The sequence below is a fragment of the Drosophila kikkawai genome, unplaced genomic scaffold (assembly GCF_030179895.1).
Source record: "Drosophila kikkawai strain 14028-0561.14 unplaced genomic scaffold, DkikHiC1v2 scaffold_93, whole genome shotgun sequence".
In the NCBI taxonomy this organism is placed as follows: domain Eukaryota; kingdom Metazoa; phylum Arthropoda; class Insecta; order Diptera; family Drosophilidae; genus Drosophila; species Drosophila kikkawai.
Genome location: NW_027222756.1, coordinates 14,143 through 26,977, shown reverse-complemented (window position 1 = coordinate 26,977; position 12,835 = coordinate 14,143). Strand labels below are relative to the sequence as shown.

Here is a 12,835-nt window from a genome sequence, read left to right as displayed (position 1 = left end):
TTTTTTTCATTTCATTTTTTCTAAATTTTTGAGAATTTTAATGATTTATCAAATTTTGAGACAATGGCTCAAAAAATTTGTTCCTTCGGATATGGCTAAATCGATTCTCCTGTTAATGCTGATCAAGAATATATATGATTTATGGGGTCGGAAATGACTCCTTCAGCCAGAAAAAGTATTATTTTATATTTTGAAATCAAATTTTGGAGGACAATTCGGAAAGCTGTTCTGAATTGGGTTTTCTACGCTTAACAAATCTGCATACTACGTTTAGGGCTTTTTTTCATTTCATTTTTTTCTAAATTTTTGAGAATTTTAATGATTTATCAAATTTTGAGAAAATGGCTCAAAAAATTTTTTCCTTCGGATATGGCTAAATCGATTCTCCTGTTAATGCTGATCAAGAATATATATGGTTTATGGGGTCGGAAATGACTCCTTCAGCCAGAAAAAGTATTATTTTATATTTTGAAATCAAATTTTGGAGGACAATTCGGAAAGCTGTTCTGAATTGGGTTTTCTACGCTTAACAAATCTGCATACTACGTTTAGGGCTTTTTTCATTTCATTTTTTCTCAATTTTTGAGAATTTTAATGATGGTACGTACCCCTTAGCAAATTTTGAGAAAATGGCTCAAAAATTTTTTTCCTTCGGATATGGCTAAATCGATTCTCCTGTTAATGCTGATCAAGAATATATTTGATTTATTGGGTCGGAAATGACTCCTTCAGCCAGAAAAAGTATTATTTTATATTTTGAAATCAAATTTTGGAGGAAAATTCGGAAAGCTGTTCTGAATTGGGTTTTCTACGCTTAACAAATCTGCATACTACGTTTAGGGCTTTTTTCATTTCATTTTTTCTCAGTTTTTGAGAATTTTAATGATGGTACCCCTTATCAAATTTTGAGAAAATGGCTCAAAAAATTTTTTCCTTCGGATATGGCTAAATCGATTCTCCTGTTAATGCTGATCAAGAATATATATGGTTTATGGGGTCGGAAATGACTCCTTCAGCCAGAAAAAGTATTATTTTATATTTTGAAATCAAATTTTGGAGGACAATTCGGAAAGCTGTTCTGAATTGGGTTTTCTACGCTTAACAAATCTGCATACTACGTTTAGGGCTTTTTTTCATTTCATTTTTTCTAAATTTTTGAGAATTTTAATGATTTATCAAATTTTGAGACAATGGCTCAAAAAATTTGTTCCTTCGGATATGGCTAAATCGATTCTCCTGTTAATGCTGATCAAGAATATATATGATTTATGGGGTCGGAAATGACTCCTTCAGCCAGAAAAAGTATCTATATATATAAAAATGGAGACAACAAATGTTACTAATGGCATCACAAAAGAACGGCTGGACCGTTTTGGCTCAAATTTTTTTCAGTTGCTTGTAATTGCCAGAAGAAAGCTATTAAATAAGAACATTTTGGGAAGTCCTTCCGGAAAAGTCGCTAGCGGCTCAACAGATGGACACACTGTTGTATGTAAAATTCTGAAACACCCTACAAAGATCATAGCTGCGTTGAAATTGTGTATCAATGAACTAGGTAAAAAATATTTAAACAAAAAAATCGAGCTAACGAAGCATTATCAAAGTGAGCTTAAACAATTGGAAGTAATGCCTGCTGTTAGACGATCAAGTCTTGGGCGGCGTTCACGCAATGCAATAAGTAATCAGAATTTCCGTAATAGTCGGACGCAAGAGGAACGTACAGAAATAAATGCATCGATACGTGCCCAAATGGCACAGCTTCGCACTGCACAAAGACCACCTCAAGCCCGACAAAATAATAGAGGAAGACGAGCCGCAAATGAAAACTTGAATCGCGCTGCATTCGCATACAATCCTGAAAACATCCTACAAGGATCTTACGTGCGTTGTTATTGGTTCATTATCTGTTGTATGTCAGCATTGTAATGCATTGAAGTTTCGGTTGGAAACCCCCGGCTTATGCTGTGCAGGTGGCAAAATTAAATTGCCCGTTTTGGCTCATCCACCAGAGCCTTTGTACTCGCTACTATATGGAAACTCAGCCCAATCAAACAGTTTCCTGAAGCTTGCACAAAAATATAACGGATGCTTTCAAATGACGTCTTTTGGAGCCGAGGTTGTTCAACAATCAGGCTACAATCCAAGTTATAAGGTAATGGCGTCTCTTTATTATCACATTTTTTCAAAATTGCATCCCAACATTCAGATTCAAGGGCAAATTCACCACCGAGCGGGCGCTTTGTTACCACCACAAAACAAAGATCATAAATTCCTTCAGATCTATTTCATTGGTGATTCGGAAGTTGAACTAAATCACCGCTGTGCAATTTTTACTGCAACTAAACGTGAAATTATTCAAAAATTGCAAAACCTTCTCCATGAGCATAATGAATTGCTCAGATTGTTTAAAACCGCATTGGATATAATGCATTATGACGAACATAAAATCATTATCAGCGCTGACAAAAGACCCACTGGTAGCCATGCAAGACAATTTAATGCTCCCACTATCAATGAAGTCGCAGTGGTGATTGTTGGCGAGAATGTTGAATCACACGATATTGTTCTTAAGCGTCGGGATAATGGCCAATTGCAGCGAGTTTATGAGACTCATCGGTCTTATGATGCTCTTCAATACCCGTTGATGTTCTGTCGTGGAGAAGATGGGTATCACTTCAACATAAAGATGGTCAATCCAACGACAGGTTTGTTTAAAAGTCATCACGTCATTTTAATTCTACAACTGAGTTTGAATTCAAATTTTAGGAGAAGAAACGAATAAGAAGGTTAGCTGTATGAATTTTTATGCGTATCGATTGATGATTCGACTTGATGTTGACAATCATCTGTTAAGATACCGCCGTTTGTTTCAACAGTACTGTGTCGACATGTACGTCAAAGTAGAAACGGAACGTCTCAATTTCATTCGTTTTAATCAGTCGAAGTTGCGCTCAGACGAGTACATCCACTTGCGTGACGCCATCCCTACTGAAGGACACCCGGCCAACATCCGTTTTTTGACCATTCTCCCAGCTACTTATGTTGGAAGCCCGCGCCATATGCATGAGTATGCTCAAGATGCGATGACGTATGTCCGGAATTACGGACGCCCGGATTTATTCATCACCTTCACATGCAATCCGAAATGGCCCGAAATTACCAATTTGTTGCTTCCAGGACAAACATCCAGCGATCGACCTGACATCACTGCACGAGTATTCAAGCAGAAGATCACAGTACTTATGGATTACATTGTTAAGCAGAAGGTTTTTGGCGCAGTTCGTTGTTGGATGTACTCGGTTGAGTGGCAAAAGCGTGGCTTACCACATGCGCACATTCTGCTCTGGATGTTCGACAAGATCCGACTAGATCATATTGATTCGATTATTTCAGCCGAAATACCAGATAAGCAAACTGATCCCGAGCTGCATTCCATTGTGACAACGAGCATGATCCATGGCCCTTGCGGAGTCCACAACCCAGAGTCAGTATGCATGAAAAACGGAAACTGCACAAAACGATTTCCCCGTCCGTTGACGGCTGAAACAATCAGTGGAAACGATGGATATCCATTGTATAGGCGTCGTTCTCCAGATGATAACGGCAAATGGATCGAATTAATGGTGAAACGTAACGAAACAAACGTAACAGTAATCGTGGATAACCGCTGGATCGTTCCATATTGCCCGCTTTTGTCGAAAACGTTCTCAACGCATTGCAATGTTGAGTACTGCAACTCTATCAAATCCATCAAATACGTTTGCAAATATGTGAACAAAGGGAGCGACATGGCGGTGTTTGGCATTGCTGATCCGAATGCAAACGACGAGGTGACGAAATTTCAACTTGGAATATCCATGTTTTTCACATGGCCAGCTATACGTAGCCTGTTCGCGTGTGGGAAAGCCGTCATCATTATTTATTTTTGCACAGGATAACAAAACAAAAAATGTTGTTTATCAAATCGCTCTCCACTAATTTCAAGTCAAAAAATTTGTCAATCCAACGAAAGGTTTGTTTAAAAGTCATCACTTCTTTTTGATTATCAACTAATTTTATATTCAAATTTTAGGAGAAGATAGGATTAAGGTAAGGTAATAATGTACGTCAAAGTAGAAACGGAACGTCTCAATTTAATTTGTTTTAATCAGTCGAAGTTGGGGCGAGATAAAGTTCGCCGGGTCCGCTAGTTATTTTATATTTTGAAATCAAATTTTGGAGGACAATTCGGAAAGCTGTTCTGAATTGGGTTTTCTACGCTTAACAAATCTGCATACTACGTTTAGGGCTTTTTTCATTTCATTTTTTCTCAATTTTTGAGAATTTTAATGATGGTACCACTTATCAGATTTTGAGAAAATGGCTCAAAAATTTTTTTCTCTCGGATATGGCTAAATCGATTCTCCTGTTAATGCTGATCAAGAATATATTTGATTTATGGGGTCGGAAATGACTCCTTCAGCCAGAAAAAGTATTATTTTATATTTTGAAATCAAATTTTGGAGGACAATTCGGAAAGCTGTTCTGAATTGGGTTTTCTACGCTTAACAAATCTGCATACTACGTTTAGGGTTTTTTTTCATTTCATTTTTTCTCAATTTTTGAGCATTTTAATGATCGTACCCCTTATCAGATTTTGAGAAAATGGCTCAAAAAATTTTTTCCTTCGGATATGGCTAAATCGATTCTCCTGTTAATGCTGATCAAGAATATATATGATTTATGGGGTCGGAAATGACTCCTTCAGCCAGAAAAAGTATTATTTTATATTTTGAAATCAAATTTTGGAGGACAATTCGGAAAGCTGTTCTGAATTGGGTTTTCTACGCTTAACAAATCTGCATACTACGTTTAGGGCTTTTTTCATTTCATTTTTTCTCAGTTTTTGAGAATTTTAATGATGGTACCCCTTAACAAATTTTGAGAAAATGGCGCAAAAAATTTTTTCCTTCGGATATGGCTAAATCGATTCTCCTGTTAATGCTGATCAAGAATATATATGATTTATGGGGTCGGAAATGACTCCTTCAGCCAGAAAAAGTATTATTTTATATTTTGAAATCAAATTTTGGAGGACAATTCGGAAAGCTGTTCTGAATTGGGTTTTCTACGCTTAACAAATCTGCATACTACGTTTAGGGCTTTTTTTCATTTCATTTTTTCTAAATTTTTGAGAATTTTAATGATTTATCAAATTTTGAGACAATGGCTCAAAAAATTTGTTCCTTCGGATATGGCTAAATCGATTCTCCTGTTAATGCTGATCAAGAATATATATGATTTATGGGGTCGGAAATGACTCCTTCAGCCAGAAAAAGTATCTATATATATAAAAATGGAGACAACAAATGTTACTAATGGCATCACAAAAGAACGGCTGGACCGTTTTGGCTCAAATTTTTTTCAGTTGCTTGTAATTGCCAGAAGAAAGCTATTAAATAAGAACATTTTGGGAAGTCCTTCCGGAAAAGTCGCTAGCGGCTCAACAGATGGACACACTGTTGTATGTAAAATTCTGAAACACCCTACAAAGATCATAGCTGCGTTGAAATTGTGTATCAATGAACTAGGTAAAAAATATTTAAACAAAAAAATCGAGCTAACGAAGCATTATCAAAGTGAGCTTAAACAATTGGAAGTAATGCCTGCTGTTAGACGATCAAGTCTTGGGCGGCGTTCACGCAATGCAATAAGTAATCAGAATTTCCGTAATAGTCGGACGCAAGAGGAACGTACAGAAATAAATGCATCGATACGTGCCCAAATGGCACAGCTTCGCACTGCACAAAGACCACCTCAAGCCCGACAAAATAATAGAGGAAGACGAGCCGCAAATGAAAACTTGAATCGCGCTGCATTCGCATACAATCCTGAAACATCCTACAAGGATCTTACGTGCGTTGTTATTGGTTCATTATCTGTTGTATGTCAGCATTGTAATGCATTGAAGTTTCGGTTGGAAACCCCCGGCTTATGCTGTGCAGGTGGCAAAATTAAATTGCCCGTTTTGGCTCATCCACCAGAGCCTTTGTACTCGCTACTATATGGAAACTCAGCCCAATCAAACAGTTTCCTGAAGCTTGCACAAAAATATAACGGATGCTTTCAAATGACGTCTTTTGGAGCCGAGGTTGTTCAACAATCAGGCTACAATCCAAGTTATAAGGTAATGGCGTCTCTTTATTATCACATTTTTTCAAAATTGCATCCCAACATTCAGATTCAAGGGCAAATTCACCACCGAGCGGGCGCTTTGTTACCACCACAAAACAAAGATCATAAATTCCTTCAGATCTATTTCATTGGTGATTCGGAAGTTGAACTAAATCACCGCTGTGCAATTTTTACTGCAACTAAACGTGAAATTATTCAAAAATTGCAAAACCTTCTCCATGAGCATAATGAATTGCTCAGATTGTTTAAAACCGCATTGGATATAATGCATTATGACGAACATAAAATCATTATCAGCGCTGACAAAAGACCCACTGGTAGCCATGCAAGACAATTTAATGCTCCCACTATCAATGAAGTCGCAGTGGTGATTGTTGGCGAGAATGTTGAATCACACGATATTGTTCTTAAGCGTCGGGATAATGGCCAATTGCAGCGAGTTTATGAGACTCATCGGTCTTATGATGCTCTTCAATACCCGTTGATGTTCTGTCGTGGAGAAGATGGGTATCACTTCAACATAAAGATGGTCAATCCAACGACAGGTTTGTTTAAAAGTCATCACGTCATTTTAATTCTACAACTGAGTTTGAATTCAAATTTTAGGAGAAGAAACGAATAAGAAGGTTAGCTGTATGAATTTTTATGCGTATCGATTGATGATTCGACTTGATGTTGACAATCATCTGTTAAGATACCGCCGTTTGTTTCAACAGTACTGTGTCGACATGTACGTCAAAGTAGAAACGGAACGTCTCAATTTCATTCGTTTTAATCAGTCGAAGTTGCGCTCAGACGAGTACATCCACTTGCGTGACGCCATCCCTACTGAAGGACACCCGGCCAACATCCGTTTTTTGACCATTCTCCCAGCTACTTATGTTGGAAGCCCGCGCCATATGCATGAGTATGCTCAAGATGCGATGACGTATGTCCGGAATTACGGACGCCCGGATTTATTCATCACCTTCACATGCAATCCGAAATGGCCCGAAATTACCAATTTGTTGCTTCCAGGACAAACATCCAGCGATCGACCTGACATCACTGCACGAGTATTCAAGCAGAAGATCACAGTACTTATGGATTACATTGTTAAGCAGAAGGTTTTTGGCGCAGTTCGTTGTTGGATGTACTCGGTTGAGTGGCAAAAGCGTGGCTTACCACATGCGCACATTCTGCTCTGGATGTTCGACAAGATCCGACTAGATCATATTGATTCGATTATTTCAGCCGAAATACCAGATAAGCAAACTGATCCCGAGCTGCATTCCATTGTGACAACGAGCATGATCCATGGCCCTTGCGGAGTCCACAACCCAGAGTCAGTATGCATGAAAAACGGAAACTGCACAAAACGATTTCCCCGTCCGTTGACGGCTGAAACAATCAGTGGAAACGATGGATATCCATTGTATAGGCGTCGTTCTCCAGATGATAACGGCAAATGGATCGAATTAATGGTGAAACGTAACGAAACAAACGTAACAGTAATCGTGGATAACCGCTGGATCGTTCCATATTGCCCGCTTTTGTCGAAAACGTTCTCAACGCATTGCAATGTTGAGTACTGCAACTCTATCAAATCCATCAAATACGTTTGCAAATATGTGAACAAAGGGAGCGACATGGCGGTGTTTGGCATTGCTGATCCGAATGCAAACGACGAGGTGACGAAATTTCAACTTGGAATATCCATGTTTTTCACATGGCCAGCTATACGTAGCCTGTTCGCGTGTGGGAAAGCCGTCATCATTATTTATTTTTGCACAGGATAACAAAACAAAAAATGTTGTTTATCAAATCGCTCTCCACTAATTTCAAGTCAAAAAATTTGTCAATCCAACGAAAGGTTTGTTTAAAAGTCATCACTTCTTTTTGATTATCAACTAATTTTATATTCAAATTTTAGGAGAAGATAGGATTAAGGTAAGGTAATAATGTACGTCAAAGTAGAAACGGAACGTCTCAATTTAATTTGTTTTAATCAGTCGAAGTTGGGGCGAGATAAAGTTCGCCGGGTCCGCTAGTTATTTTATATTTTGAAATCAAATTTTGGAGGACAATTCGGAAAGCTGTTCTGAATTGGGTTTTCTACGCTTAACAAATCTGCATACTACGTTTAGGGCTTTTTTCATTTCATTTTTTCTCAATTTTTGAGAATTTTAATGATGGTACCACTTATCAGATTTTGAGAAAATGGCTCAAAAATTTTTTTCTCTCGGATATGGCTAAATCGATTCTCCTGTTAATGCTGATCAAGAATATATTTGATTTATGGGGTCGGAAATGACTCCTTCAGCCAGAAAAAGTATTATTTTATATTTTGAAATCAAATTTTGGAGGACAATTCGGAAAGCTGTTCTGAATTGGGTTTTCTACGCTTAACAAATCTGCATACTACGTTTAGGGTTTTTTTTCATTTCATTTTTTCTCAATTTTTGAGCATTTTAATGATCGTACCCCTTATCAGATTTTGAGAAAATGGCTCAAAAAATTTTTTCCTTCGGATATGGCTAAATCGATTCTCCTGTTAATGCTGATCAAGAATATATATGATTTATGGGGTCGGAAATGACTCCTTCAGCCAGAAAAAGTATTATTTTATATTTTGAAATCAAATTTTGGAGGACAATTCGGAAAGCTGTTCTGAATTGGGTTTTCTACGCTTAACAAATCTGCATACTACGTTTAGGGCTTTTTTCATTTCATTTTTTCTCAATTTTTGAGCATTTTAATGATCGTACCCCTTATCAGATTTTGAGAAAATGGCTCAAAAAATTTTTTCCTTCGGATATGGCTAAATCGATTCTCCTGTTAATGCTGATCAAGAATATATATGATTTATGGGGTCGGAAATGACTCCTTCAGCCAGAAAAAGTATTATTTTATATTTTGAAATCAAATTTTGGAGGACAATTCGGAAAGCTGTTCTGAATTGGGTTTTCTACGCTTAACAAATCTGCATACTACGTTTAGGGCTTTTTTTCATTTCATTTTTTCTCAGTTTTTGAGAATTTTAATGATGGTACGTACCCCTTAGCAAATTTTGAGAAAATGGCTCAAAAAATTTTTTCCTTCGGATATGGCTAAATCGATTCTCCTGTTAATGCTGATCAAGAATATATATGATTTATGGGGTCGGAAATGACTCCTTCAGCCAGAAAAAGTATTATTTTATATTTTAAAATCAAATTTTGGAGGACAATTCGGAAAGCTGTTCTGAATTGGGTTTTCTACGCTTAACAAATCTGCATACTACGTTTAGGGTTTTTTTTCATTTCATTTTTTCTCAATTTTTGAGCATTTTAATGATCGTACCCCTTATCAGATTTTGAGAAAATGGCTCAAAAAATTTTTTCCTTCGGATATGGCTAAATCGATTCTCCTGTTAATGCTGATCAAGAATATATATGATTTATGGGGTCGGAAATGACTCCTTCAGCCAGAAAAAGTATTATTTTATATTTTGAAATCAAATTTTGGAGGACAATTCGGAAAGCTGTTCTGAATTGGGTTTTCTACGCTTAACAAATCTGCATACTACGTTTAGGGCTTTTTTCATTTCATTTTTTCTCAATTTTTGAGCATTTTAATGATCGTACCCCTTATCAGATTTTGAGAAAATGGCTCAAAAAATTTTTTCCTTCGGATATGGCTAAATCGATTCTCCTGTTAATGCTGATCAAGAATATATATGATTTATGGGGTCGGAAATGACTCCTTCAGCCAGAAAAAGTATTATTTTATATTTTGAAATCAAATTTTGGAGGACAATTCGGAAAGCTGTTCTGAATTGGGTTTTCTACGCTTAACAAATCTGCATACTACGTTTAGGGCTTTTTTCATTTCATTTTTTCTCAGTTTTTGAGCATTTTAATGATCGTACCCCTTATCAGATTTTGAGAAAATGGCTCAACAAATTTATTCCTTCGGATATGGCTAAATCGATTCTCCTGTTAATGCTGATCAAGAATATATATGATTTATGGGGTCGGAAATGACTCCTTCAGCCAGAAAAAGTATTATTTTATATTTTGAAATCAAATTTTGGAGGACAATTCGGAAAGCTGTTCTGAAGTGGGTTTTCTACGCTTAACAAATCTGCATACTACGTTTAGGGTTTTTTTTTCATTTCATTTTTTCTAAATTTTTGAGCATTTTAATGATCGTACCCCTTATCAGATTTTGAGAAAATGGCTCAACAAATTTTTTTCTTCGGATATGGCTAAATCGATTCTCCTGTTAATGCTGATCAAGAATATATATGATTTATGGGGTCGGAAATGACTAATTCAGCCAGAAAAAGTATTATTTTATATTTTGAAATCAAATTTTGGAGGACAATTCGGAAAGCTGTTCTGAATTGGGTTTTCTACGCTTAACAAATCTGCATACTACGTTTAGGGCTTTTTTCATTTCATTTTTTCTCAGTTTTTGAGAATTTTAATGATGGTACCCCTTAACAAATTTTGAGAAAATGGCGCAAAAAATTTTTTCCTTCGGATATGGCTAAATCGATTCTCCTGTTAATGCTCATCAAGAATATATACGATTTATGGGGTCGGAAATGACTCCTTCAGCCAGAAAAAGTATTATTTTATATTTTGAAATCAAATTTTGGAGGACAATTCGGAAAGCTGTTCTGAATTGGGTTTTCTACGCTTACCAAATCTGCATACTACGTTTAGGGCTTTTTTCATTTCATTTTTTCTCAGTTTTTGAGAATTTTAATGATGGTACCCCTTATCAAATTTTGAGAAAATGGCTCGAAAAATTTTTTCCTTCGGATTCGATTCTCCTGTTAATGCTGATCAAGAATATATATGATTTATGGGGTCGGAAATGACTCCTTCAGCCAGAAAAAGTATTATTTTATATTTTGAAATCAAATTTTGGAGGACAATTCGGAAAGCTGTTCTGAATTGGGTTTTCTACGCTTAACAAATCTGCATACTACGTTTAGGGTTTTTTTTCATTTCATTTTTTCTCAATTTTTGAGCATTTTAATGATCGTACCCCTTATCAGATTTTGAGAAAATGGCTCAACAAATTTTTTCCTTCGGATATGGCTAAATCGATTCTCCTGTTAATGCTGATCAAGAATATATATGATTTATGGGGTCGGAAATGACTCCTTCAGCCAGAAAAAGTATTATTTTATATTTTAAAATCAAATTTTGGAGGACAATTCGGAAAGCTGTTCTGAATTGGGTTTTCTACGCTTAACAAATCTGCATACTACGTTAAGGGTTTTTTTTCATTTCATTTTTTCTCAATTTTTGAGCATTTTAATGATCGTACCCCTTATCAGATTTTGAGAAAATGGCTCAAAAAATTTTTTCCTTCGGATATGGCTAAATCGATTCTCCTGTTAATGCTGATCAAGAATATATATGATTTATGGGGTCGGAAATGACTCCTTCAGCCAGAAAAAGTATTATTTTATATTTTGAAATCAAATTTTGGAGGACAATTCGGAAAGCTGTTCTGAATTGGGTTTTCTACGCTTAACAAATCTGCATACTACGTTTAGGGCTTTTTATACCCTTGCAGGGTATTATAATTTCAGTCAGAAGTTTGCAACGCAGTGAAGGAGACGTTTCCGACCCTATAAAGTATATATATTCTTGATCAGCATCAACAGCCGAGTCGATCTAGCCATGTCCGTCTGTCCGTCTGTCCGTCCGTCCGTCCGTCTGTCCGTTTCTACGCAAACTAGTCCCTCAGTTTTAAAGCTATCTGAATGAAACTTTGCATATAGTCTTCTATATACTCTCACTGCTATATATGTCGGAACGGGCCGGATCGGACGACTATATCATATAGCTCCCATACAAATGTTCGATAAATTTTTAGAAAAAAAATTATAACTTGGCTGTTTTTCAATGAATCATTTTTGAGACATAGCCATTTTATATTATTTCAGAATTTTGGTAAAAATTTTATGAAAATCGGACGACTATATCTTATAGCTGCCATAGGAACGATCGGCAAATGAATAGGAAAAAAATTATAACTTCGTTGTTTTTCAACATATTCTTATCTACTTTTAGACATAAGCTTATTTTATTATTCTAGAATTTTGGTATAAATTTTATGAAAATCGGACAACTATATCATATAGCTGCCATATAAACGATCGGTAAATGTAGAAAAAATGTAAAGCTGGGAATGTAAAACTGTAACTGTCAAAATGTAAACATAATAAGTATAGGTAAAATGTAATGAAACTCTGTTTTGTGTGTGTTTTCAGCATTTAAATCTATAATATAAACATCAAAACCAATCTGCAAGGGTATACAAACTTCGGCGTGCCGAAGTTAGCTTCCTTTCTTGTTTTCATTTCATTTTTTCTCAATTTTTGAGAATTTTAATGATGGTACGTACCCCTTAGCAAATTTTGAGAAAAAGGCTCAAAAAATTTTTTCCTTTGGATATGGCTAAATCGATTCTCCTGTTAATGCTGATCAAGAATATATATGATTTATGGGGTCGGAAATGACTCCTTCAGCCAGAAAAAGTATTATTTTATATTTTAAAATCAAATTTTGGAGGACAATTCGGAAAGCTGTTCTGAATTGGGTTTTCTACGCTTAACAAATCTGCATACTACGTTTAGGGTTTTTTTTCATTTCATTTTTTTTCAATTTTTGAGCAT

The 12,835-nt window shown here is 36.0% G+C and overlaps 2 protein-coding genes across 2 annotated transcripts; both read left to right on the top strand.

The window, feature by feature from the left end:
- Positions 1-1,977: 1,977 nt before the first annotated feature.
- On the top strand, positions 1,978-3,989 carry LOC138929623 (uncharacterized). Its single transcript, XM_070289007.1, has 2 exons — positions 1,978-2,705; positions 2,767-3,989. The coding sequence occupies exons 1-2, from the start codon at positions 2,096-2,098 to the stop codon at positions 3,936-3,938; spliced, it is 1,782 nt and encodes a 593-aa protein (XP_070145108.1). The 5' UTR covers positions 1,978-2,095; the 3' UTR covers positions 3,939-3,989.
- A 1,982-nt stretch (positions 3,990-5,971) lies between these two features.
- Positions 5,972-8,003, top strand: LOC138929622 (uncharacterized). The gene is made up of 2 exons (XM_070289006.1): positions 5,972-6,719; positions 6,781-8,003. Exons 1-2 carry the CDS (start codon positions 6,110-6,112, stop codon positions 7,950-7,952), a joined length of 1,782 nt encoding a protein of 593 aa, XP_070145107.1. The 5' UTR covers positions 5,972-6,109; the 3' UTR covers positions 7,953-8,003.
- Positions 8,004-12,835: the final 4,832 nt, after the last annotated feature.